This window comes from Euprymna scolopes, chromosome 12 (assembly GCF_053919585.1).
Source record: "Euprymna scolopes isolate OS-2025 chromosome 12, ASM5391958v1, whole genome shotgun sequence".
Taxonomy (NCBI): Eukaryota; Metazoa; Mollusca; class Cephalopoda; order Sepiida; family Sepiolidae; genus Euprymna; species Euprymna scolopes.
The window spans coordinates 149,921,992-149,949,836 of NC_136493.1; the positions used below are offsets into that span (position 1 = coordinate 149,921,992).

The 27,845-nt window shown below is 32.7% G+C and overlaps 1 protein-coding gene across 1 annotated transcript in view; it reads right to left on the reverse strand.

The window, feature by feature from the left end:
* The window catches only part of LOC145291120 (uncharacterized), an 81,512-nt gene that overhangs the window by 30,103 nt on the left and 23,564 nt on the right, over positions 1 to 27,845 (reverse strand). Inside the window, exon 3 of the mRNA XM_080136635.1 lies at positions 10,216 to 13,459. Within this exon, the coding sequence (XP_079992761.1) occupies positions 10,216 to 13,459 (3,244 nt within the window). The remainder of the gene's footprint in view (positions 1 to 10,215; positions 13,460 to 27,845) is intronic.

Here is a 27,845-nt window from a genome sequence, read left to right on the forward strand (position 1 = left end):
ATATATATATATATATATATATATATTAAATACAACAATTTCATAAAATATATATCTATATTAAATACTAGAATTTAATAAAATATATATATTAAATACAACAATTTAATAAAATATATATATTAAATACAACAATTTAATAAAATATATATTAAATACAACAATTTAATAATATATATATATATATATATATATATATATATATATATATATATATATATATATATATATTAAATACAACAATTTAATGATATATATATTAAATACAAAAATGTAATAAAATATGTGCAGAATATTGAAAAGGGGCGATAACTAGAAAGCCATCTTCTGTTCGTACGAATCACTTTGGGGTAGGGGCAACATTAGAATTTGAAAAACAAAACATTTATCTCTTTATCTCTTTCTTTCTCTCTTCCTGTTCGTTTTCTTTCGATGAAGAAAGAAAGCAGAATTGAATTGTATGGTAAACAATAATTTAAGCTTGCACTCCAGACAACACGGACACATAGAAGTTTTTGATTGTGAAACGATCGGCAGCGCATTGGCTCAGTTTTAATATGCTCCTCCAGTGTTAAAATAAAATAATTATATTTTGATAAAAAAAAATGCATTTGTTCGCTATTCACACAAGTGTTCTATCTGCAGCAACATTATTTTTAGCAAAGATCCCTGATTGAAATTAAAGATGATGAAAACCTGCCCGTAACGATGCAAACTCCACAACCAGTCAATCATAGCCTACGCCATACCAACATTATTGAACCCATGATGTAAGGGGGGTGCCTACCGTTTTCATCGTGGTTAGGACACGGAGAGCTGGTGTTGTATTGCAGGAAGAAGAATCGTTCTAGAAACGTCTCCACAACACGAACACACCAAGAAACACTCTCTGAGAAATGATTGGGTCATATTAATGCTATTAAGACAAAGATAGTCTCTGGTTTCCACAAAACACAACAGCAGAATTACATAGAGCATGGTTGTGCCATCTCGACATACATATCCCCGACAACCCCACTTAGCAATAAAATCTCCCCCCCCTTCATAGCTGACGTCTCTAAATGCCAGAAAGCTTTCTATTCTAACAGTTTCCTCCCTCGAACAGCTAGACTTTGGAATTCCCTTCCTACTACCTGCTTCTCTGGCTGTACTGATATGCAGAAGTTCATATGTAACGTAAACTAACATCTTATTAATCTTTCGTAGGCATGACCCCAATTAGTAGCCCCTTATTTTCAAGTGAGGTTATGCCTTGTTAAGGGTGAACGCGAGTAAAAAAAAAAGAAGAAGAAAAACATAATGGATCTAATATATGAACTCCGAGAAAAATTTGATGAAAAAAAAGACTAAAAAGTTTTAAAGTCGACTTTTGATCCTTGAAAATATTCATAAAATTTTCTGGGGAAGACATCTTTCTCCTTTTTCTCTCTCATATAATCGAAGGAAAATAATTCTTTTCATTTTTCTTACGTTTAAAAATATTTGAAAAATAATCAAACATAACAATTGAAATATTGCATCCCTCTGCCTGTTCTGCAAGTATTTTAACGGTGAATGCTCTGACGAATTGCAAGCACTTGTGCCCTCACGATGTAAATACCCTCGACAAACCCGACAAGCAGCTAAATCCCATCCCTACACGGTAGAAATCCCTAGATGTAAGAGAGCTTTCTACTCCAGTAGTTTCTTCCCCAGAACTGCTAGACTTTGGAATTCCATTCCGGGTCCCTGCTTCCCAAACTGTACTGACATGCAGAAGTTCAAGCGTAATGTGAACCGACATCTTGCTGCCCAACTCCCTACAGTAGCTTATGTCCCTGATAGTATCCCTCTACACAAAAATTGCAATGTGCCTTGTTTGGGGTGAAAATGTAATACAAAAATAAATTAATTAATGTATTTCATTTTAAATTTGAAATTAGCAAAAACTATTATGCTTAAATGCATTTAATATGAAACTCTAATAATCTTGCTTGTTTGCTTGCATATGGAATGTTTTAGATGGAAAGAAGGAAGGATGGGTGTAAGGAGAAGTGGTGGAAGGGGTAAAATAGAGATAGTAATACTAACAGAGGATGACGTAAATAAATAAATGATGTAAATAAAGAAGAAAAAATTAAAATGAGAATAGCATCAACATATTTGACGATAAAGTAGGGGAATGGGATAAAATATCTATTTTATTTCACAGTTGGTTAAGAACATTCGATGCATACATCAATGTCCGTTGTACCAACGTTGACTGAAAGACTAAAGTGATCAAATTGAACATCCATTTTGAAAGAACAGCCACTTTTATTTTAAAACATAAACCCTCTTGAATTTAAATGTGAAAACCCACAACTTTTATTTCAGTTTAAATTTCATTTTGAAAAATGTATAATTTGAATTTTGCATACAATTAAAATTTTCAAACGGCAATCATTTTGATTTTAAATATAATTAAATGTTCTACTATTTTTAATTTAATTGATTAATTAAAATTAATATCTTTCATTTTAAATACAATTTAAATTTTTTAAAAAAGCGCAAGTTGATTTCAATTAAATTAATTTATTGAAAAAAAAGCAATAAATTTCATTTAAAAAACAATTTAAATTTTAAATAAACAACCATTATGATTTTAAATATAATTAAATGTTAAAATAGCGAACATTTAGATTTCAATTTAATAAAAAATATCGTTCATTTTAAATGCAAATAAATTAAATACATTTAAAATTTAAAACAACAGCAACAACTTCAATATTAAAAACAACTTTAAAACAAACATTAACGCTTGTTCAGAATACCCCTATATGAAAAACAAAAAATTACGAAAACTCTGTACCCGTGACGAAAAGAAAATAGTGTACGCGTACGTCAAAATTCGCATAAATTGATCAAATAGTTTTATTTTTATAAAGAACATAACTTTTAAGTAAATTTTTCCAATGCGTTTCTCCCCATATTAAGAATGGCTTTCTAAAATCTTATTTGGAGTTATCTGGTTTGTTTTTGAAAACTGTTTTCAAGATGGTGTCGTGAGATTGTCGCGCGTAATTTGGCCATAAAATTTGATTTTTAATTTAAAAATGAAATTACTTGATCAATTTACATGATTATTAGAGTACGATATTTTGTTTCCGTCAGGTGACATCGTACAGATTTTCTTTATTATACACTGTTCTTGCTAATGCACGAAACCATTTTGAATTTTAATTTAATTAATTTAAAAAAACATAACTTTCATTTAATTTAATTTAATTTAAATTTCTTTTATTTAATCCAATAGCTTAAAAGAACAATATTTAATTACAATTTTAAACCCGCAACGATTAATATCTAAAAATAGCAAACATTTTGATTTTTAATTCAACTTAGATATTAAAATAGCAACCATTCTAATCTATCAATCAATCAATAAGAAAAATACACAATTGAAATTTTAAAACAACAGCCATTTATATCTTTGATACAACTTAAATGTTTAAAATGCAATCCTTTTGGTTTTCATTTAATTAAACATTAAAAAACAATAATTCAATGATTGTCTTCCGAAATGAATGTTAGAAATATTCTAGTTGTTGACTTATTTAAATACAACTTAAATGTTAAAACAGCAATCTTAACCCTCTTTCTCATGGATTGCTCCACTTATCCTTGATCCTCATCTTATAATGCTGAATGTTTAGCAAGAATACATCGCACACCATTTCTTTTTTATCTTTTGTACAAATCAACAATGGATTAGACTTGTGGGAACACGATGAGAATTAGCAGCCAACCGGATGTTAAGGTATCCACCATGAGAGAAAAAATGAAAAATCGTCTTTTGCACATGGCTCCACGCATCGCTTCTGCTTAGGAAGAAAAAAATAAGATAACCACAAAATAATTATCAACCAATGGCAGAGCTCCAGTGCTCCACGCCTAAAATAAACACCTCAAATATCACAGTCGCTGGGAGCCAGTTTGCCACTATAAAAACGAGGTATTTGAGGGAACCGAGAGGAGGGAACAGGAGATTTTCGCCCAGCTGCGTCAGTGAACACACGGACATTCTCCCACCCGACCTAAAGAGATGAAGAAGAAAAAGAAATAAGGCACCAGTGAACTGAAGCCGACTACGATCTCATGTTATGGGGCAAACGCCTTCAATTCTAAACGATGCCTAATTCACACAAACCAAAGAAGAGAGAGAGGAGGAGAAAGAAGACGAAGATGCCGGGCTGCTAGTTACAAGCCGGGACACGCATCACCGACAGCAGGATGACCGACCCCTACCCTAACCCTCTCCATCTCCAAAAGATAAGTTACATTTTACGAACATTCATTCCTTGTCAATTCATACATACCTACAAACAGTTTATGAACATTCATTCCTTGTCAATTCATACATACCTACAAACAGTTTACGAACATTCATTCCTTGTCAATTCATACATACCTACAAACAGTTTACGAACATTCATTCCTTGTCAATTCATACATACCTACAAACAGTTTACGAACCTTCCTCTCCTTTGTTAAATACCTTTTTATAAATACACAGGCCATAGACTCTTGTTTCCCAATTCATAAGCAAACATTTTAAGCACTATGCCAAAACAGGTGAAGTAATATTTAGCTGGCAACCTCATATTAACATTGCTATTCTTTTAATCTCTATAATTTTCATTTCTCAAGTCATGCAAAGAATATGATATCTGACGCAAATGCAGATCCCAGTGGAAACAGATATATGGCATCAAATATTGCAGTTCATCAAATCTTTGTCAGTATAAGTTGGTCCATCACTACAATCAATGGGGATGTGTTCCATTGCCTGTCTAGGCTTTCCACAATGAAATGTTGCTGGTTGTCGTTGATCCCCACCAGTGAAGGCTACTAGCTGTACTTTCAACCTTCTGTAACGTCGCAGCTATAAACAAAAGAAATAAATTAACCCGACTCGCCATTTTTTCTTTCTTCTTTAACAGAAGTATTTATTACCATCACTCTCCCGTCTCAACACCAATTAAAATTCTCTCGCTGCTACGTGTCCATCTAACCCGGTGAGCATTTCTCTTCCTTCCGACAGAACGTTGGCTACAGCCGGCCCATTCTCGCCTTCACTTTAAATGTCCGTCTTCTTCAGCGTCGACTTTTTCTCCTTTTTTCCTTTTCTTCTCGTGCACACTTACTAATTTGCATATGTGCTTTGTTCAACTACTGCTGCTGCTGCTAATCTCTTTGCAAGTCAACCATCTTTCGCTGCTGATGATATTTTTCCATGCACTCATATATATTATGTTAAACTTCGATCTTGCTGAGTTCAGGGTCACCCATCACTTTCTCCAGTGGTCCGTTCAATGTGACAATTATCAAAGCTTCATGCGCTTCTACTGTTAATCCTGATTTTCTCTTGAAATCTAATGAATACATATTGCTGCACTACATCCATGATGGGTGATGAAAGGAAGGATTTCCTCGGGTAAAGTTTTATGAGAAATCTATTGGTTGTATTTATGTTGTATTAGTGTTTATAATAATATTGGTTGGTTCTTTTTTGTTTTACGGCATGTCAACCCTTTTAAGGTTATTTAATGCCGAATCCAAAGATTTTGAAGAAATATTTTTAATAGAATATATTTGTTGTTTTCAAGTCGGTTTCTATTTAACCCATAGTTGGGACCCTAACAGATACTACCACTCCGGGTCAGAGTGGACCTGGGAGCAATGGCAATTAAAGGGTGGCTCCACACTCCCCAAAGCCCACAAGCGGGGGCCTCACCACTGGATATAGTTTAAGGTCATATCCAGGACCAGTAGGCGTTCCTTTATTGGTATCCATAAACACCAAAGATGAGATCCTACTTTGAACATGAATAAGGTAAGAATTACGCTATAGTAGCATCGAGCAGTTCCTGTAAGGTTGTTCCGTCACTGTTGCGCACGGTTAGTAACCACACGATTTTTTAAATATGTCGTTTTAAATAAAAACAAAAATACGTACTTAATTATCGTGTCGAAAATAGTAATATATCCAAAAAATTATGAAAAATCATCGAGTAGAATGTTGTTTAAAGTAAAAAAGTTATTTTTACGGAAAATTGGGTGAAATTGCATTTTTCTAAGACGTTATAAAGTAGACGATAGGAGGCTACATGCAGGGGACATAACTCTAAAAGGAATATTTTAGATTACTTGTGTCATTTTTTTTTTTACATTGGCATCACCACTTATCAAGACACAGGGGCCACTCGAGAATAAGGATTAAAGAGTGTACAGTAGTCAATTGGACAATATAGTAATTGTCAGTAATAGAAATTCAGTAAATTTGTTAACTTAAGGGGAACGGCTTATCAAGAACTTGTTTACAGTGGACTTGAAGACAACCATATTGTAGTCAGCCGAGAAGCAGGAAAACGGAAGACAATTCCACAGGAATGCATTTCTAAGAAAGAAGCTTTGTTCATGGATTCTATGTTTAGGTTTAGGAACTGATAAAGAGTGTGGAGAATTATTAGACGAGTGTTTCTTGTGAAAGTTTGGCGAGGGGGGACCATAGATCGAATCTCAGTCGAGTACTTGCCATAACGTTAAAGCAAAGGCAAACTCGCAACATCTCTTCTGTGAGAAAGAGGTTGCAGGGAAGAGAAAAGGACATCTTCCATGAAGCTACAAAGTCTATTTTGAACTCTATCAGGGTAAGATAAGGTCTTTCTAGCAGCTCCTGCCATAATGTGGCAACAGATCTCCATCCTTGGACGCACTTGGCTCTTATATAGATAGAGAATTGCATCAGCAGTGAGATATCTAATGGTTTCCGGCAGTTTTGAAAGAAGCTTTAGTCTCAATACATCTATTACGTTTGAAGTTTTGGAAAAAGTGATTTCTGTTTGCAATGGCAGCAGCACATTCTGAAGAGAACCACGGCTGGCTGTTAGGTTTTCGCTGGAACTTTGTCGAGGGTATGAAACGGTTAATACCTATAATTAGCCATTCTGTAAGGTATGATGCTATATAGGACACATTCATTTTATACATGAAACGCAGAGGTAGATATGATATAAATGTACGGAAGCTATCCCAGTCAGCCATAGAGTATCGATATACTGTACGATGGATAGATACGTCTGGCGACTTATCACATTTCATTTTTATCTTAATTGATACAACACAGTGGAGACAGAACAGAAACTGAACATAGTTCAGGGCAAGTTGTGAGAAAAAGGTCTAGGGGACTTGCATACTGGCCGTCATTGTCGGGCACACGGGTGGGTTCATGAACAATCTGAGTGAGGTCATAAGCAATGGAGAAATCATGACAGAATCTCCCCTCATCATCGGTCTTGTTTGAGTGGGTCAACTATTTCACATTATGAACATTGAAGTCTCCACATACGTGAATGTTAGCTGAAGGATAAGCAGATAGGACTTGGTCAATTTTCTCAGATATGCTTTTAAAGATAGTAACTCCGCTGTTGTGGGGTGATAGAGAGTAAATATAAACGCAGTAGTGTAAGCAAGTGCAACCCGAAAGCACATATAGGCTAAGTTAGGATCTTCTCTGGAGATGTCCCTACCACACGGAAAGCCATCTTTAATATAGGCACATATTCCATGCCCATGGCGATCTTGGGGGTCAGATTTGGAAGTTGTGTCATGGCTGCAATATTTGTTGACTTTTTTCTCTACTCGATTTAAAAATCGATTTGTTTTAACAAACAATCCAAATACTTTATCACACTGCTAAGTTGACGTGATGTAAATGGAATCAAGGATTATTAACAATGATAAAATATATTTTAATAATGATTGAACATTTCTATACACAACATTGAAATACAAGTAATGACAACCAAATACTTTTTTTCAACTTTTGAAATCACGACTCTATAATATATGCGAAATCTGTACAAAATATCGTATTTAAGCGTATTTTATGACCAGCCGAAACCGGCGCCCCACCACATCATAAATCTAAATGTGAATTCCATGAACAAAGTTCCTTTCCGAGAACTGCTCACTTTCGAAACTCTATTGTTGTCTTCACGTCCAATGTAAACAAATTTTTATTGAACCATCCTCTTAAATAATTTAATTACACCAATTTCAACTACTAAAGATTACTGTGCAAATACATTTTTTATCTATAGCGCTCTGTTTCATGATTAACAATAAAATACGTACAGGATGAAACGATAAAATTGTCACCCTAGAAAAGATGACATAATTCCATTTCCGTTTGATGAAACCTGGATTTCTTTTTGTTGTTGCTGGCAATCTACTAGATGGCCAATTGTGTACAAATCCTAAGAGTTATAAGAGCCTTCTATCATGTCTGAAAGTGACACATAACGAGATCGGAGATGCGCCGTTGTACAACTCATGCTCTCTACCGATCCAAGTTATGACAATAGGATCATTGCCAACACCCACAAAAAGCAAATCCGGACTGTTAACCGTTTGAGATGCAGTTCAACGAAGTTTCCAGACACGGTTATGGTCTTTAGTGTGGTTTCAAGTGAGGACCACATCCTGCCACCTCACATTTTCGAAGTCAGCTTGAAAGTCAACACCAAAGTGTAGCTGGATGTGCTGAAGAGTGTCGTGATCTCCTGGCAGATAATCGCTGGCAGACCGTGGGGGTGGCAACAGGACTCAGCGCCGGCCAATAAGTCGAAAGAGACCCAGGCTTAGCTTCAGAAGGAGTGCTACGATTTTGTATCCTTCTGACTGTCCCTTCCTCTCCCAACCTGAACCAACTGGATTACTTTGTTTGGTAATACATCGAGAACATCACCAACATAGCTTCCCACAACATGAAAGCTAGCCTGATTGCCGCCATTAGTCAAGTTCCCGCCGCCACTTGTGGGAAAGGCATACTCTAAGTTCCGGATACTATCAAGGGGGATATTTAGGTTGAACGTGACCACGTTCAATGGATATCAGCTCTACAACATAATCAAGTAACCTGATTTGATTATTTGAATAATAGTTTTAAGATAAAGCAATCGTGATGTTTTCTTTATGGCGACATATTAATCGTTTCACCCTGTAAATGAAAAGAACAAATTACCTTGAATACAAATGAATCAAACATTTATTACAAATAAAGAAAGGTTCATATGCACAATCGTTCATATGTGATAGAAGAAGAAAAGTGTTTACAATAAATACTCACGTCCACAATTTTACAATATATTTTTTCAGATGTGGAAAAAATTCTCGTTAAACTCGTTACTTGAAATCTTGACCCAATATCTTTGGGATCTAATCCAAAAGATCAGCAACGATTCATACTTTAGACCTTTTTTAATTCTTCATCGTTACATAGTTTTAATTTTCGGGAACTTACACCCAACCGTGTCACTCAGTTTAATAAATTTGTTATTTGTTATTGATGGAAGGCATTTTTCTTTATTAAACGACTTTTTGTTACGAAATTATAAAATGAATTGTCTTTACAGTTTATGGGGATTTTTGTGTATTATATTACGAAGAAAATGCGTTGATTACATTTGTACATTAATTATTGTATTTGGTTTTATTAGTTTCTTTCCGTGATATTTATTTTGTATTGTTAGACGAACATACATGAACAATAATGATTTACTTTTTACATTTAAAGTAAATTGAAATTCAAGAATAAATCTTCAACTACAAAAGACATTTGATAGGGTTTCACACAAAGAGTTGTTTCAGAAATTTGCCCACTGTGTAATAACTGCCACTGGCTTTGCGACCATCGAAACTTTTCTTTCTGTTGCGAGTTGCACTGTGATTGGAACGGATTAAAAATAAGCAGAAATTCCAGGTCGAAAATTTGCATGTGTGAACGGATAGAGAGAAGAAAATTTATTGAACACAAACAAATTATAGAATATTTACAAACAACACTTTTTTTTATTCTTATAAGTTTATAAAGGCAGTTGTTGATGGGCAGAAATCTGAAGCACATAATATGAGTCGTGATTCAACCTTCTTCTGATATAAAAACCACATGAACAGTTGAAAAATGGAAGGTGATCGACTAAGCTTCAATCTCCTGGAAGAAATCCTTTAAATGTCCGGTTTAAATTAATACGCCTCTGAGTCTGATTGGTCTCATATGGCCAAACCACCTTGCAGAGCTGCTCCCATCAAATGGAACAGAATGTCAGTGTTTACGAATATAGAAATGACTCCTTATTAAACGTATACAAATTACTTCAAAAGTTTGCATTCAAAGTTCACATTCTTTTTCTATTTCTCTGGCAAAGCGAATCTAAGTTTGTCCCAAAACCGGGGGTCATCATATCTCAAGTAGGTTCTCGTTTTCATATAAAGCTTTAATCCACCATCAAGCAAATCTAGGTCGACATCTTCGAGCAAAACCACAATGAGGTTGTTCATTTTATTTGATAATGATTCCAGGTGGGCCGCTTGAAACTCGTATCTACACCATTCACTGGTGAGGAACTCATTCGTTAACAAAAGAATCGTTCTTTTACTCTTTTCAATACTTTCAGTGATGTTATCTACAATGGCAGCTCCAACCAGAAAATCTCTGAAATGAACGCACAATTTATAAGCTGGAGTTGTGTTTTCTTCCAAACAAGGAAGCATTTCGTTGACCACAAATGCATCCTGTGAATTGTGATACGAAACAAACGCGTCATATTCTTTGTCCTCTTCATCCAACTGGTTTTTCTTTGTTAGAATTCGCCAACCAAAACGAACGAAAAGCAAGATTTGGATTTCTATACGATACACATAGAAAATGGTTGCTGTTCCAAACAGAAATACAAGTATTGCAAGACAGATAAATATAACTTTTATATCAACTCGATTTACCGTTTTATTTCCACAATATTTTAAATTATATTTTATTACTGGAGAATCACTTTGATCGCAGAGAATATTTTGAGAATTGATTTGTCGAATTCGATGAATTAAAAATGTACTCAACACATTTAAATCTTCACATTTGCATGACCAAGGATTATCGAAAAGATGAATCGATTTCAAATGATCAATATTGAATGTTTGAATTTGGATTTTTCGAAGATTATTATGACTCAAATCTAGTATTTCTAAATTCGGTGTCGCATTAAACGTTCCTGGCAATATTCTTTCGATTTTGTTGTGATTGAGAATCAACTTGTTCAGATTCTTTAAACCCAACAAACCATTCGAATCTAAAATCGTGATGTCATTATGTTCCAGATGCAACACTTTAAGTTTGTTGAAACTGATGAATGTTCTCGCGTCAATTCCTGTAATTTTCGAATGATTCAAATACAGAATTTCAGCTATAATTTCACCCCTAAAAGATTTCTTAGTCAAGTATCCAAGTTCTTTAGCACTGAGGTCAACAAAAATAGCATTGTGTGGTATGCCAATTCCATTAGTCCGTTTCATATTCTGACAATCAACAAGAAACTCTGTGAGATCGTATCTAATTATACAAATACAACTTCCGGTGCATTTCTGTTGACAGTTTAAGTAACAAGATAAAGGTAAAATGAAGAAAGAATTTCTCTTATAATTATGTTGTTTGTCGGTAGAATTTAAAGAAGTCGTTTCAAAGTAATGTATGTAAGCTTGACGGCAATTAGTCGCTGCTTGATCCGGAAATATTGAATATTTATTGATTGAATTATATTTTGACGATGTCTGACGACGATCACATTCAAATTGATTACCAAACACTGAGTAATTGATTACTGTAATCGGTTTTATTCGCAAACTTGAAGAATCTAAACTGATAAATTCATTCCATCTCAAATCGACCTTTTTCAGATATGCCAAACCTTCAAACGCTCCTTTTTCTATGGTTTTGATTTGGTTATTCGACAAATTTATTTCTTGAATTAATGAGGGGAAAATATTCTTATGTAAATTCGATAACTGATTGTGCTGCGCATGCAGTATTGTCAGATTCCGAAAAGACAGAAGAGCAGAACTAACATCTTCGATTTTATTGTAGGCAATATTCAGCAATGATAAACTAATTACGTCAGTAAAATAAGATTCTTTTAAATATCTTAATTCGTTCTGCTGCAGGTTCAATTCCTTAAGAAAAATGCAATGCAAAAATGTACTGTTATTGATTTCCTTAATATGGTTCATTTCTAAATTTAAAATTTGCAAGTGATACAAAGGAATTTGGTCGAACTGTATGTTCCGTAAATGGTTTTTACCAAAGTCAAGGTTTTTTATGTGTTTCGGAACCATAGGATTTTCTTTCAATACATTGTTACTCAAATTTAAATATTGCAAATACTGTAATTGTTGAAAAGTCATATTGTCAATATGTGATAAACTATTTCTTGATAAATCTAATTTCATCAATTTGTCAAGTCCGTTAAATGAATTTGCATTCAAAGATTTGATGAAATTTCCTGATAAATCGAGATCTTTTAAATAACGACATTGTTGGAAAGTGTTTGCTGGAATATCTTGGAGTTTGTTCTCTTTAAGAACACAGATTCGGAGAATTGAACTTTTTCCACAGAAAGGAATAGGAATGGTGTTTAAAGTACAGTTTTGCACGTTCAGTTCTTCTATGGACATATTCACAATAATGGAAACGTCACTTAATAATGTGTTTTGAGCTTGGAATTTTCTCAGATTCTGAAGTTTGTTGAAAGTCATCGGGAGTTCAGTAATTGGGTTTTTGGAAATGCGTAGTTCCAACAATTCCGGACAGCTATTACATAAATCATCCGGGAGTACTTGAATGTAATTCTGTGAAAGATCCAAGTATTTAAGCCGAGGAAGATCTACAAGTGAACCATAATGGATTTCTTCAATTTGTTTGTTGAGGAATGTCAGTTTCGCGATATTTTTTAATTTTTTGGCAAATCCTTTTCTCAAAATTCGAATTTTATTATCATTTAGTAAAAGCTGTTTTAGTTGACCAAAAAATGTTTCCGGGCAAGATGTTGAATCTTCCACAATTTCCGTGATAGAATTTCTCGATAAATCTATGGTAGTAATGTTGTTTAAGAGACAGAAATCGTGCAGTGAGAAGATCTGCCAATCACTTTGTGAAATAGTCAAATGTTTTAGTTGTCGAATGTGATGGAAAAAGTTTTGTGGAAAAGTTAGATTAATTGAATTATAAATGGAAAGTATCTTCAAAAACTGCAGGCCTTCAAATACTTGTTCGTCTATCTTTTCAAAAGTACAGTCCACAAATCTTATTTCTAGTAGACGATAGAATTTCTGAAACATTCGTCGTTCCAATGTAAATCGATTGTCTTTTCGACAAATGAATTTTAAAGTATCTGCTTTTTTTGGTAATAGGTGGAAAGAATCGTTTAAGGTTAAGCCATTGATTTTGCACGAAAAAGCAACCCTGAATATACTGTTAAAGTGTGTACATTTATTTGGACTTGCTGGACAAACAAAAAATGAAAGTAACGACCAAATAAAAAATGCGCCAGTTATTACGGAGTTTAACTCGGGAGCAGCCATTTTGTTTTTTGTGTTTATCAAACCGGATCTGAAATAAGATAAATGGTTAGAATTCTCACATTAATATCAGATTCATAAAAAATATCAAAATACAGAAAATATATTGATATAATTCAGAATTTTGTTTTTAATATGCACAAAGGTGCATGCTTTGTCAGGGTGGTTTTAAAGCTGTTAAATAATAGCTCGTTTATAGAACCTAAGCAGGGTTATTCGGTGTTGCCCGGGTTAAAGTGTGAGACAGTTTAAAGCAACGTAGATATCTTACCCACTAAAGGTTAAAAATTAAGCCCCTTTAAGCTAGTAATGTTTAATTTTGCGCATGTGCAAAAGTAACAGCAAGAACAATGTTTTATTAGATTAACGCTGCCAAAGTCGATTATTTGTTTTCAATTTTCATCTCTTAGTAGCAATTTTCATCGCCTAAAACATAAATCAAAAGTGTACTACAGGTCAAAATTCCCTATATATTAAATTTCAATTCTGTAGACCAAATATTTATAGAGGAGTTTATTGGTGACTTTTCGCACGTACAACAACAAGGGCAATCTCTCTCTCTCTCTCTCTCTCTCTCTCTCTCTCTCTCTCTCTCTCTCTCTCTCTCTCTCTTTATATATATATATATATATATATATAACATAGATATCTTACGAACTAAACGTTAAAAATTAAGCCACTTAAACTAGTAATGTTTAATTTTGCGTATATGCAAAAGTAACAGCAGGAATAATGTTTTTATTAGATTACCCCTGCTAAGGTCGATTATTTTGCTTGGAATTTTGACCTCTTATCAGCAATTTTCATCGGCGTAAACATAAATTGAAAGTGTGCTAGGTCGAAATACCCTATATATCAAATTTCAATCCTGTAGACCAAATATTTATAGACGAGTTTGTTGGTGACTTTTCGCATGTACAGTAGCAAGGTCAATATATATATATATATATATATATATATATATATATATATATATATATATATATAAATGTAACTCTTGGTTCGTTCGCAATTAATAGTCTAAAAAAACACTGGACGGATGGCTTCCACGTTTTGGTATAATATGTTTACTATATCCATCTGTGTTTTTATATATTTCTTTTTAATTATAACATTATACTTAATTTTTCTATGATAAATAGGTGGTTTTCTTTGTACCGATAGGCTATTTTTTTTTTTATTTATGGACAATTATTTATTACCGCTTCCTGTCACGTGACCAGTGTTTCCAATTTAGCGGTTTTCCTGCTAGATCTGGAGATTTCGTTTGCAATCTAGCGGGGAATTCTAGAAAATCTGGAGATATTTCGCACCCACACACCCGCAATTTTAGATTAGAAAATAAAGAAAAGCGCTTGAAAATACTTTCAAACATAAAATATACTCATTCATGTAAGTAAAAAAAAGTAGCATTTATTTATTCGCGAGGCTTTGGTAACAATTATTTATTGATTATTTGTTTTGTTTTTCACCTTTTTTCGGCTCACCATTCTTAAATCTCGCTATAAAATCGATTTTTCCAAGTACATTTTAGGTGGGGGGGGACATTCCAACCTCCGAAGTTTAGTTTAAAATACGATCTAAGCAATCCTGCTTAATTTAGAAGTATTTAGTCGAAAATTGTAAAAAGCAAGAAACAACAGCAAGAAAAAAAACTTATACCAATACAGTAGAATTTAATTATCTACCAACCTAAATACTTTTAACATGCTAAAACAAAGTGTTTTGGTTTTTTATTTTTCTAATTTCAAAATATGTTGCACCATTATCGTGATGTTTGATTTGCACTATATTTCAATTTAACTTTTATCATAAAAAGTTTGAGTTTATGATTTGTTTCTTGCAAAAAAAACAACAAAAAAAAACCCTCTCTGAAAAAAACAGGTAAAACTAACTGATAAAATATGTAAGCCTTCTGGGGAGCAAATCGCTTCAATATAATTCCAGAAACATATAGTGAGAAAACACGAAACATTTATATATTGAATATACTATATTTATATTTTTTTTATTGTAGGAAGTTAAAATATGGAGTTTTTTTTGGGGGGGGAATTAGCGATTTTTGAAAATTTCAGATGATAAAAGTTAAAAATCTAGCGATTTTCTGGACATTTCTTTCTCCTGATCTCGCGAGGTTTTTTAACTCTCAGAAAAGGATATTTAGGTCTCATAGGTTTAATGTAAACATAATGTGTTTACAATATCGGTAAATTTTCAATGGGTTTAATCACATGATTATTGATAATGTAACCATGTGATTGAAATTTGATTTAAATTAACCACACGTGGTCGCTTTGCTATCAAATATTCATCGAAAATGGTAGAGACAGACAATGAATGCCGACGCTCAAAGTGTATAAACATTTTGACCCTTCCCTTTACTTAAAAATTCACCAAAAATCAGGAAATTTACCAATTTTAATGAAAATTTCAGTATTTATCAAATAATGATCGCAGAATATAATGAACTAATTATTTTTACTTAACTCTTAGTGAAAATGTTTTATTTTGTTTAAACAAAAAATACCTTTACTAAAGTTATGGTTTTCAGTAGTAAATAAAAAACGCAAGAATTTATTTTTGCTTTTCTTATATAAATAAAACATCGTAATTTGTAACAATAAAAAATATTTTTTACAGGAACATTCCGAAAAAAGCCCCTACAGTCCGTATTAATGAATTCGAAGAAAAATAAATTTCTCACATACTATCAGGAAATTAAAGATTCAATTAGATTCCTATTTCAGTCACCTAAATTATTTAGGGTGAAATGAGTTTAGGATTTATAGCCAAACCTGAATATTTTTTTGCTTAAAAAAAATAGCATTAATACAGTAAGTTATGTAAAATTTGCATAGAATGCTCTGCTTTACGGTTGTTGTAAAAATGGAACGGAAATTTGAATTTCGTTCCCTTTTAAATTCGGTACATTTTTATATTACGTCCAACTCATCGTTCACATTCGACACGTCAACTTTTATAGCTTTTCGGGTATGCTGGCAAGGTTAGGGGTGTCTATTCCGAAAGCCGTTCTAACATGTGTCAGAAATTTCGTGAAAAATAGTGAATAATTCCACCCCGTTTTTCCAAGCTTATAACTCATCGAAAAATGTAATTGAAGCCCTATTTTTTTTTTCAATTAAAGGAGCAAGGACCAAGGTTTCATTAAAAAAGAACAAAAAAAACGTGTTTTTTTTTAAAAAAAAAGGGTTTAAACTTCGGACTTTACAGGTAAATTTCTAAAAACACTACTTTTTTTTGTTTTAAATTTGAATATATTATTTATTGACCTTTTCTCTTCAATTTGTGATATATAACACTTTGGTGAGTAAATTAATTATTTATTTTTTAATAGATATTTCAAAATGGGAGGCGTGAATTATTCGACCCGCTGTCTTTCCAAGCTTATAACTACTCGAAAAATGTAATTCAAGCCCTAATTTTTTTTCAATTAAAGGAGCAAGGACCAAGGTTTCATTAAAAACAAAAAACAAAAGAAAAAAAACAAACAACGTGGTTCAAAAAAAAACTTCGAACTTTACAGGTAAATTACTAAAAAAGACTACTTTTTTGTTTTAAATTTGAATATATTATTTATTGACCTTTTCTCTTCAATTTGTGATATATAAAACTTTGGTGTGTAAATTAATTATTTACTTTTTAATAGACACTTGAAAATGGGGGGCGTGAATTAAATAAAAAACGTTTGTCTAAAATATTATATTCGGTTTATTGGAAAGAGCATAAAATTTCACATTGATCCTGAAAATATCGTAAAAATAGAATCAATAGAAAAATTTTGATAGATTTTTAAAGTTTAAAAATTGAAAAATATTGAGTTCGTAAAATTCATTACTGTTTTTTTAAATAAAAAAAATATTTCTATTACTTTTAAAACAACTTTAATAGTTTATTTTGGAAGTATAATTCATAAAGAAAATAAACAACTCACTTTTAAAAGAGAAATTACGAGTTTTTTTATATTTTATTCGCAGTTTCGTGAATGGGGTGTCAAAATTCCTACAAAAATTCTGATACATCTACTAGATTGGAGTGTTTATTCGTTGTAAACGTACCCGACAACCTATAAATGTCGACATTTCCAAGGTGAATGGTAAGCTGGACGTATGTAAAAAATATCAAAAAGATATAGCAAACTAACTTTTTCGTTTAAAAATGGAATTATTTCCCTTTCGTTATTAACTTTTTAAAAAAAATTTTTTAATATTTTGTGTTTTATATACATAAAGTACAATTGTTGAATGTTACTGTTTTTATTATATTCGTTTGGGGGCACAATTAAAAAATTAAGAAAGATTAAAACGGAGCGAAATTGTAGTTTCCGTTCCATTTTTACAACAACCGTAAAACAGCGCATACTCAGCAAGTTTTATCATAATTTATAAGCATGATGGTGAAACACCAAATCAACATTTTATTTATTTTTCTGCATAATTAATGATGAAAGTATTTTTCTATTTATTTTCTGAACATCTTTTAAAAAAAAATAATTTCTACATTCTCATGAAAAAAAGAATCAAACTTTTCTCTACATTCACATAACTATTTACAGTGTTCATGCAAAGCATTCGTCTGTTCTTTTTATAATAAAAATTCCGTTTTCAAAGAGAAACGTTTACTGCCAAATTTCTTTTAAAAAAAGTACAAGTTTTCCTGAAAAATAACTTTCGCCTAACAATTTATGGTAAAAATTAATATTTCCCCCCCCCCAAAAAAACTTTTATTGATTAAAAAAATTGCAAAGAATAATAAAAGTAAATAAACGAACAAAATGCAATTTTTCTTAAGGAATGTATTCCATTTTAACAAACTGAGCCACAGCAACGCGTGGCTGGGTACAGCTAGTATATATATATATATATATATATATATATATATATATATATATATATATATATGTGTGTGTGTGTGTGTGTGTGTGTGTGTGTGTGTGTGTGTGTGTGTGTGTATATAACTACTTCATTTACTCACATAAATTTAATATACGAAAGTATAGATTTATGCGTAAACTTAAAGTATTTACTTCAAAAGTGCTTAATACGTAGGTAGAGCTAGTTAGTAATTTATAAAATATATATGGCGATTAAGCTATGCGCATAAGCCTGATGAATCCGATAGTGGATGAAACGCAGAATATTCAGTGTAGCTTAATCACCATATATATTTTATAAATTACTATATTATATATATATATATATATATATATATATATATATATATATATATATATTATATTATATTATATTATATTATATTAAATTATATTATATAGAAGTAATTATACCTGGGGTCTAAAGAGCAGAGTTTATTTTAATGTATTAGTAAATATATTAATAATTTTAAAAGAAACAGTAGCCAATGTGTAAAAAGATTAATAACTGTGAATTAAAAATCATTTTCAAAAGGAAAAAACAAACAAAATCACCTCGATTGTACGATCGTTTTTGGAAATGATGTTCATTTTATTGAAATTGGCAATAATTTTTGACAATCATTGGAACAAAATCTCCTCATCAACAAAAATAGGAGGGGGTAGTTTAAGGCAGCAAAATAAAACTAACATATTTGTCGTAAGGCAAATATTAAAAAGAAATAAGAACGAGGTTATTAATTTTATATTGATTAAGAGAATTAGGAATAAGATTAAGAAAGAAACAAAATTATAATAAAAGAAGAAAATTACCTTATTTGTCTCCATTAAAAATATTTTTAAATTTCAGTCAATATATCTTTGGGCATGCTTGTATATCCTGTCTCTGAGTTGTTGAAAAAAAAATTTCTATTAATTTGAAAACGCTGTTCTAATGTATGGTTTAAGTGTTTTTTTGTTTTTTGTTTTTTCGTTGGACGTTAAATTAAAAATTTTAAATTAAAATCGTGGGAGACAACTGAAATTTTTCAACTGAAATTGAAATAGAAATATAAGACTTTTAGTGATCAAGGGGAGATAAATCATAATTTATTGTGATGTTTAACATAGTGAATATATAAACGATGTAAATAAGAGTAACGATTATAGTATTAATGATATATTAAAATAATAATGATAGTTATAATAATAATTACAATACTAATAATATTAATAAAATAATTAAAATAATAACAATAATAGCTATTAAATTATTACATTAATATTATTAACTAGCGGGGGTAGCCGGCGTTGCCCGGTTGTTTGGAGGTGTGTGTGTAAGAGGAGGGGGGGTAAAGCAAAGAATAAGCGAAGTAATAATCCTGTTTAAATATTATAAAAAAAACGATGTTAAACTTATTTAAAAAATCGGAAAACAAAAACAAAAAAAAACAGCGAACAAACGTAAAACTTTAAAAAAATAGGAAACATAAAAAGCAAAAATAAGGAACAAAAATGTTGAATGTGGTCGGAAAAACAAAAACAAAAAAAACAGCGAAAAGCGAAAAAAAATGGCAAAATAACCCTTCGATTCGTTTAAGTCCATGGTGCGTTTCACCCAGTAGAAAGCATAGAACGAAAAGGAACGTTAAAAATCCATTCCAGTTTTTTTAAGCAACTATAAAATGAAATAAAACGGAACGGAAAGGCACTGTAAATTTCCATTCCAGTTTTTTAAGCAACTACGAAGTAAAAAAACCCAAACCGGCGTTACATCATAACTGTCCCTTGTGAACGATCCCGGACACGGTGTAAGTGGTGGTGGGGGGGAATTAATCAGAGAGAAAAGATTTTACTACTTTCATTGAGTTTAACCGATTTTGGCAGTGAACTCTCAGCAGAAAAAATATAGGAATCTACGATTATCGTGTAAGTGGAGAAGTAATATGCCTTGAACACACCTCAGATATTGTGCTGCAGTTTGTGAATATTACATTTGCATGAAATGTCTTGATTTTTAATCCTATTAAGGTAAAAATCACAGGAGAAAAATGAGTTCATGTTATATATATAGATATAACGCTGAATGTGTGTGTGTGTGTGTGTGTGTGTGTGTGTGTGTGTGTGTGTATCTGGTCACGAATAGGCTCCTATATGGTTGACTATTTTTAAAAAACTGATTACATATAAGGATAGAAGATGTATCGCGACACAGAAATGGGTATGTTTGATCTGGCAGAACCGAGGTTCATTAAAATTGTGGGGTCTACGTTCGAGCCTGGTACACAAAGTATGAAAATAAATAATATAAAATTTAAAAAAACGTTTACACATGTTTTTGATATAGATGTACATAATAATACTTTGATAAGTATGTTTTAACTTAAATATGGATGGTATAATAAAATTGTGGGGTCTGCGTTCGCGCCTGGCCCCTATAGAATGGAAATAGACACAAACTTTAATAAAGACTTTTCATATCTATCTGCGTAAGTATACTTTGATAATTATGTTTCAGTTTGAAAAAATATGGTATAATAAAACTATGGGGTGTTCGTTCGCACCTGACCTTCATAGAATGGAAATATGTCACAAAGTTTAACAAGGTTTTTTAATATAGATCCACAGAATATTGTGATAAGTGTTTCAGTGTGAACAGCTATGGTTTAATAAATTATGAGGTTTATCTATTTTATTTTTACTTTCATCATATTTTGCTTTGGTTTTGATACCCCCAAATTCAACCCAAATTTACAACCCTTCCTTTTCATAACCTATCATGCTTTCATAAATTAGAGTCCATTTCTGTAGGTTGTTTTTGAACCCAGTCAACGACGGGTACTTTTGCTAGTATATATATATATATATATATATATATATATATATATATATATATATATATATATATATATATATGGATTAAAAACGATAATAACCAGATTAATAATCAGATTATTAATATTATTTTACGGGGGTTTAAATCTGTCAAATTTCATCCAACGTTTACGTATTCAACCGGGAAAAAATTTGTCTTTACGGTTAAAACATGTTGATTTATTGTCATGAAATTTTAATATAGCCAGAGCTACAAAGGGTGCAGAATTTGTTACCAGGTTTATATGTTTTACAAGAGCCTAGTATTTTTCATTTTAAAGCTGTTTGGTTTTTTCATGAGTTTTTTGTTGAAAGAGTGTTTACGTGTGAAGATTCTGTGTTTTATAAATGCAGAGGTAGATCCAAAGTATACAGTATACAAAATTTCGTCTTTTCAGATTAATAATCAGATTATTTTTATTATTTTATGAGGGTTTAAATATGTCAAACTTCATTCAACGTTTATGAATACAACCGGAAAAAATTTCGTCTTTTCGGTTTAAAAGTGTTGATTTATTGTCACTGAATTTTAATATAGCCAGAGCTTCAAATCTACAAAGGATGCAGAATTGGTCACCAGGCTTATATGCTTCATAAGAGCCTAGTGTTTTCCATTTTAAATTAAAGGGGATATTCATATCTTTGAGATGCCAAATATATCTTGCTAAAGCTGTTTGTTTTTTTAAGGATCTTTTTTGAAAAAATGTTTACGCGTGAAGATTCTGTGTTTTATAAATGCAGAGGTAGATCCAAAATATACAGCATTTTGTTTAATAAAGTTGTAATAGTTGCTTTCAGTTTGATTAACCGGGGTACTTCTATGTAAGAGATTTGGTTGTATTAAACTGTTTGATGGATTAATGGGGGTGTTGTTATTCATTAATTGTGTGTTAGTGTTACATTTGGGATTTTTGATACTGTGCAGTTGTAAATTACACTTTTTAATTTGCAACTTGTAAAGGATATGTGTTTTTGTTTCTACATTTACAACTTGCCATAGTTTGTATATTTGTATTCTGTATTTTTTAAATTTTCGTATTGCTGTTGCTAATTATTTTTTCATGTAGTTTTGGCATTGTTGAATAAGATATTTTGATCGTGTTCTTGTTAAAAATTTTTACTGTATTTCTAGTGGGGGCTTCGAAATTATTTTCTAATATTTTGAAAAATTCTCTGGCTATGTTTGTTTTAACATTTTTAGAGTATGGAAGATTAAAGCAGAAGGTGTCCCTATGTCTGTTTTTACGTTTAATGCCAAGGTGTCATGGTGTTGGGGTCTATTAGTATCAATGACTGATGCGTGTGGTTTACTATGCAGTATTGTGGTTTGGTTAATTTTGCAATTCTTTTGTGGGTTGACATAGCCATATTATTTTTACTAGGTTTATTATAATTAATGTATTTTTCTATGTAATTTGTATCTTTATCTGTTTTATTTTGGTATTTAATCTGTGTTTTGTATCCTGGGTTTTAAGGGCATCATTGTATTATTTTGTGTTTTTATTAAATATAGATTTGTTAGAATATAATTTAGATATTCTCAAAGAGACAGTAGGGACTATTGATTTCAATATTGACTTAGGGTGGTTTGATTCCTTATGGGCATATAGTACAGATTCGTTCGGTTTATTATAAGCTTCAAAACTAGAGTTTGTAAGATTTAATGTTACATCTAAGTAATTAACTATTTTTTTTATTAGAGTCGATTTTTATAGTAAGTCCTTAATCTTTAAAAATTTTCTGTAGGGATTTAATTGCTTTTTCGCAATTTGTATTTGTGTAGTTAGTTAAGAAGAGTGCATCGTCTATGTAAAAGCCTCCATCCAATCAGAATTGTTTGTGGAGTATTTCACGAATTTCACCCAAGAGGAAAAGGTCAACTAGATCAGTGACCTGAGCTGAGTCGGTCCAACCCATTTCAATGTTAAAATGGTCAGGGGTATTACTTCTGGTCCAAAATTTGTTGTCAAAGGTTATTATAGACTTTTTAGCTAATAGTATTATATTGGTTTCGTCTGGGATTATATCAGTTATTTTACATGTTATTAATAGGATTGGTGATATAGATTGGTAATAAGATTTTATGTCGGAAGAAAGAAATTTCTTTTTGTTGTGAATGTTTGAAAACCATTCAATGACGTAGGTAGAGGACTGCCATAATGGGTATTATATTACAGATTTAATTTTAGGAATAATTCTATCGAGTATATATTTACTAACTAACCCTACATCTGATTTAGAGGAGCAAATGAGTCTTATTGAAAGTTTTATATTAAAGTCGTCTTTGTGATCTTTTAAAGAAAATCTTGGGGTACTGGTTCTGTTTTTCAGCATATTTGTCTATTTTAAGTTTAAGTTAAGATATTTTATGCTTCTTTGTTTATTCTGTTTAGTGTTGACCTATTCGTTGTTTTATAATTTTTATTAAGTTCCTCATATGAAGTTTTTATATTGTATATAGTCCATGGTATAAATATTTCTAGTTTCATCCTTCAGGACTATTAGTTCATTTTGGTGGATTTTTATATTGATTTTGAAAATTTATTTATTTTTTAAGTGTTTGGGTGACATATTTTTTGTTATTTTTAAATTTAACATTTTTAATTAGGCTTAGTAAGTCGTTTTCAAAATTTTCAATCTCCTTGTTTTTTAGTGTTTATATATGTTTTAATTTGTAGTATTCAACCGCTTTTCTTTGTGCTTCATCTTCATTGAGATTGGTATTTTCCAGTTCATGGGTTGCCCATCAATTGGTCGGTTAATTTCTGTATGGTGGTTATCGAAGTGGTAAGCCTTCCATCTTATATTCCTTACAAATGTATTCACACTTCCAATCAAGCTAGAGAAATAGGTGGCATTACATGGTATGAGTATACATTTAGTTGATAATTGCAAGTTTTCTTTATGAAACACATCTGCAAGTACGGAGAAAACTCAACCAATCATATATACTAGCAGACTGTCCGGCGTAGTTCGGTCGTAAAATATGCTTAAATATAATATTTTCATTCTTGCAAATTTTATATTTAGAGTAGAAGGCTCTCTTACATCTAGGGATCTCAACTTTGAACGGGTGGAATTTTGCTGCTTGTCAGATTTGTCGGGGTTATTTACGTCGAAGGGGTACAAGTGCTTGCAGTTAGTTGGAGCATTCACCGTTAAAGTACTTGTAGAACAGGCAGAGGGATGCAACATTTCGTCAACGGGACAGAGGTTTAAGCTTAGATGACAGTTCAGGACCTATTACGTTGGCGACTCTCTTTTGAACCTTGTCTAGGAGTGAGAGACTAGTAGCAGATGCACCAGCCCAAATATGACAACAATACTCCATACATGGGCGAATGGTGGCCTTATAGAGGTACAGGATACTTTCGGGTGTTAGTAGTTTTCTAGCACAGCAGAGAGAACCTACCTTTTTCACAGCGGTCCTGGCAAAGCTCTCAATGTAATTTTTCCAACTCATGTTTTCTGTGAACGTTAGGCAGAGGAGCTGAAAAGATGTACTTTCAGATAAAGAGTCTTTGGCCATTGCTATTGGTGGTAGAGAATGTTTCTTGTAATTATTGAAGGAAACAAGTTTAGTCTTGGTAGCATTGAATGTGACCATCTATTTTTGTCCCCATTCCACTACAGAATGGAGGTCGTCCTCTAGTGTTTCTGCCATTTCTCTAGATACGTGTTCATTTGTTTTCATGTCGTGTCTTTTATAGAGCGTGGTGTCATCAGCATACATACCCACCTCACAGACAATTTTGTCAGGGAGGTAATTTATGAATATTAGGAATAATATAGGTCCAAGGATAGATTCCTGGGGCACTCCCGCAATTATATCATATTGTTTAGATGCACGACATCGAGCACAACCTGGATTTTTCTCTTATCTAAGAAGGATTTAATTATGTTAAGTATTCTTCCGGTGATACCGTATGATCTGATTTTCCTGAGAAGACCTTCATGCCATACCCTGTCAAAAGCCTTAGATATATCTAGAGCTATCCCTCTACCCTCCCCTGCTTTGTATTTATTATTATAGTACAAATTATCTGTTAATTATTATATTGTACGCAATATTTTTTACATAGGCAACACCACTTATCAAGGCCCAAAGGCCACTAAAGGGTAAGAGTTAAAGAGTGTACAGTAGTCAATTGGACAATATAGTAATCGATAGTAATGGAAATTTGGTAAATTTGTTAACTTAAGTGGAACGGCTCATCAAAAACTTGTTTACGTTGGACTTGAAGACAACCATATTGCAGTCAACTGGGAAGCAGAAAGCAGAAGACAGTTCCACAGATGTGCAATTCTAAGAAAGAAGCTTTGTTCATGGAATCTACGTTTAGGTTTAGGCGCAGATAAAGAATGGGGGGAATTATTGATAGTGTTTTCAGCTAGACGGGTGTTTCTTGTGAACGTTTGGTGAGGGGGGGGCATAGATTGAAGCTCAGTCGAGTAATTGCCATGAAAATAACGATAAAGCAAAGACAAGCTCGCAAATGATTTAATAATTGAGAAGACATTTCCAGCTATACCATAGCTGGAGATCTTGTGAAGTAATCCTTTATGCCATACTCTGTCAAAGGCCTTTGATATGTCAAGAGCAATTGCCCTAGAAATGTTGCCCCAGTGAAAGGTTCGCTAATCGTATGAGATATAACTGTAAGAACATCTGCTGTCACTGTGTGTCACTAAGAAGGTTGTTTTTGATGAGATGGTCGATTATTTCTCTATTTAACACAGATTCCAGCAACTTACTCATGACGCACATGAGACATTGGCCTGTATTTAGAGGGAGATGACCGATCATCTGAATTCTTAAATACAGTGCATACTGATGAGATTTTCCAGGGTGACGGGAAACAATTCTCCTTACGACAGGGTTTAAAGAGTTTTGTAAGTATGAATGCTCAGGCTGAAGTTTTTAGAGTACTATAATTGGAATACCGTCAGGGCCGGTTGCTTTACTGGAGTCAAGGTTTTTGATTAGCTTGGCAACATCATGTACAGATATTTGTATATCACATAGCGTGTTTTCTGATACAGGAGGAAATATTGGGGGTTGGCGGCCTTGATCGCAAAGGATAGAATTAGCTGCAAAGTTCTTGGCAAAGAGTTTGGCTTTGGCTGATGCTGACAAGATTACCTCAGGTCCATTGATGATAGTTGGGATAGAGTATACTCTTCTGTTCAGGATTCTGTTTGCTTAGCTACTTTGGATTATTAGACTGAACATACAACTCTCTTGCATTCTTTATTAATTTTTTTACAGTAGTTGCTAGCAGTCCTGAAAGCGGTTTTATTCTCAGTACATCTATTACGTTTGAAGTAATAGAAAAAGTGATTTCTATGCGCAATGGCAGCAGCACATTCTGGAGAGAACTATGGTTGGCTGTTAGGTTTTTGCTGGAGTTTTTTCGAGGGTATGAAAAGGTCTATACCTACAATTAACCATTCTGTAAGGTCTGATAATGTAGAGGACACATCCTTTTTAAACATGGAACGCAGAGGTAGGTTTGATATAAATGTACGGAAGCTATCCCAGTCAGCCATAGAGTATCGATATACTGTATGATGGATAGGTACGTCTGAGGACTTATTACATTTCATTTCTATCTTAATTGATACAACAGAGTATAAGTGGAGACAGAACAGAAACTGAACATAGTTCAGGGCAAGTTGTGAGAAAAATGTCTTGGTGGCTCGCATACTGGCCGTCAGTTTTGGGCACACCATGAACAATCTAAGTGAGGCAATAAGCAACGGAGAAATCGTGACAGAACCTCCCCTCATCATCGATCTTGTTTGAGTGGGTTAACCATTCCACATTGTGACATTGAAGTCTCCACATACGTGAATGTGGATGTGGTCAATTTTCTCAGATATGCTTTTAAAGATAGTAACTCCGCTGTTGTGGGGGCGATAGAGAGTAAATATAAACGCAGAAGTGTGAGCAAGTGCAACCCGGAAGCACATATAGAGTAAGTTAGGATCTTTTCTGGAGATATCCCTACCACATGGAAAGCCATCTTTAATATAGGCACATATTCCTTCGTAATGTGGCACTACATTATAGTTAGCACACCCTTCACCATGGCCAGGTGGTAATTTGGCCGTAAGCGGAGGGATACATAGAAAAATGCATCTCCATAATTCCCTTTTTTTTTCTCGACTCTTTCTGCACCCCTCCCTCGGCACTAGTTTGGTTAGTTTTAAAGAAGTAATGGTGAATCTCAAGTGTAGGTAAATTGTTAACATTGTAAATTGTTAACATTGTAAATTGTTAACATTGTAAATTGTTAACATTGTAATATACATATATTGTATATATTTAATAAAATAAATAGTTATATTTCTCATATAAATTGCGACCTGTGTCGCGCGTCGTTTTTTGCGTCTGCATTAAAGAACAAAGCGGCCTGAGGACGAAGAAAATTCCAGCCCGAATGTCGAACCCTCAAAGATCAAGACGTTGTCCTGGAAGAAAAAGGAGCCCCACACTCACATCCAACATCTCAGGTATGCCTTTCCTATTGATACTCAGATCCTAACGACTGGCCCATCACCACATCATCATGGGACCGTTTCTAAGACATTTAGTGTAACACATGGGTCGGTCCCATAGTTATACATTTGTTGCCGAATGACCAGGACATATTTCCTAACATGGAAATAA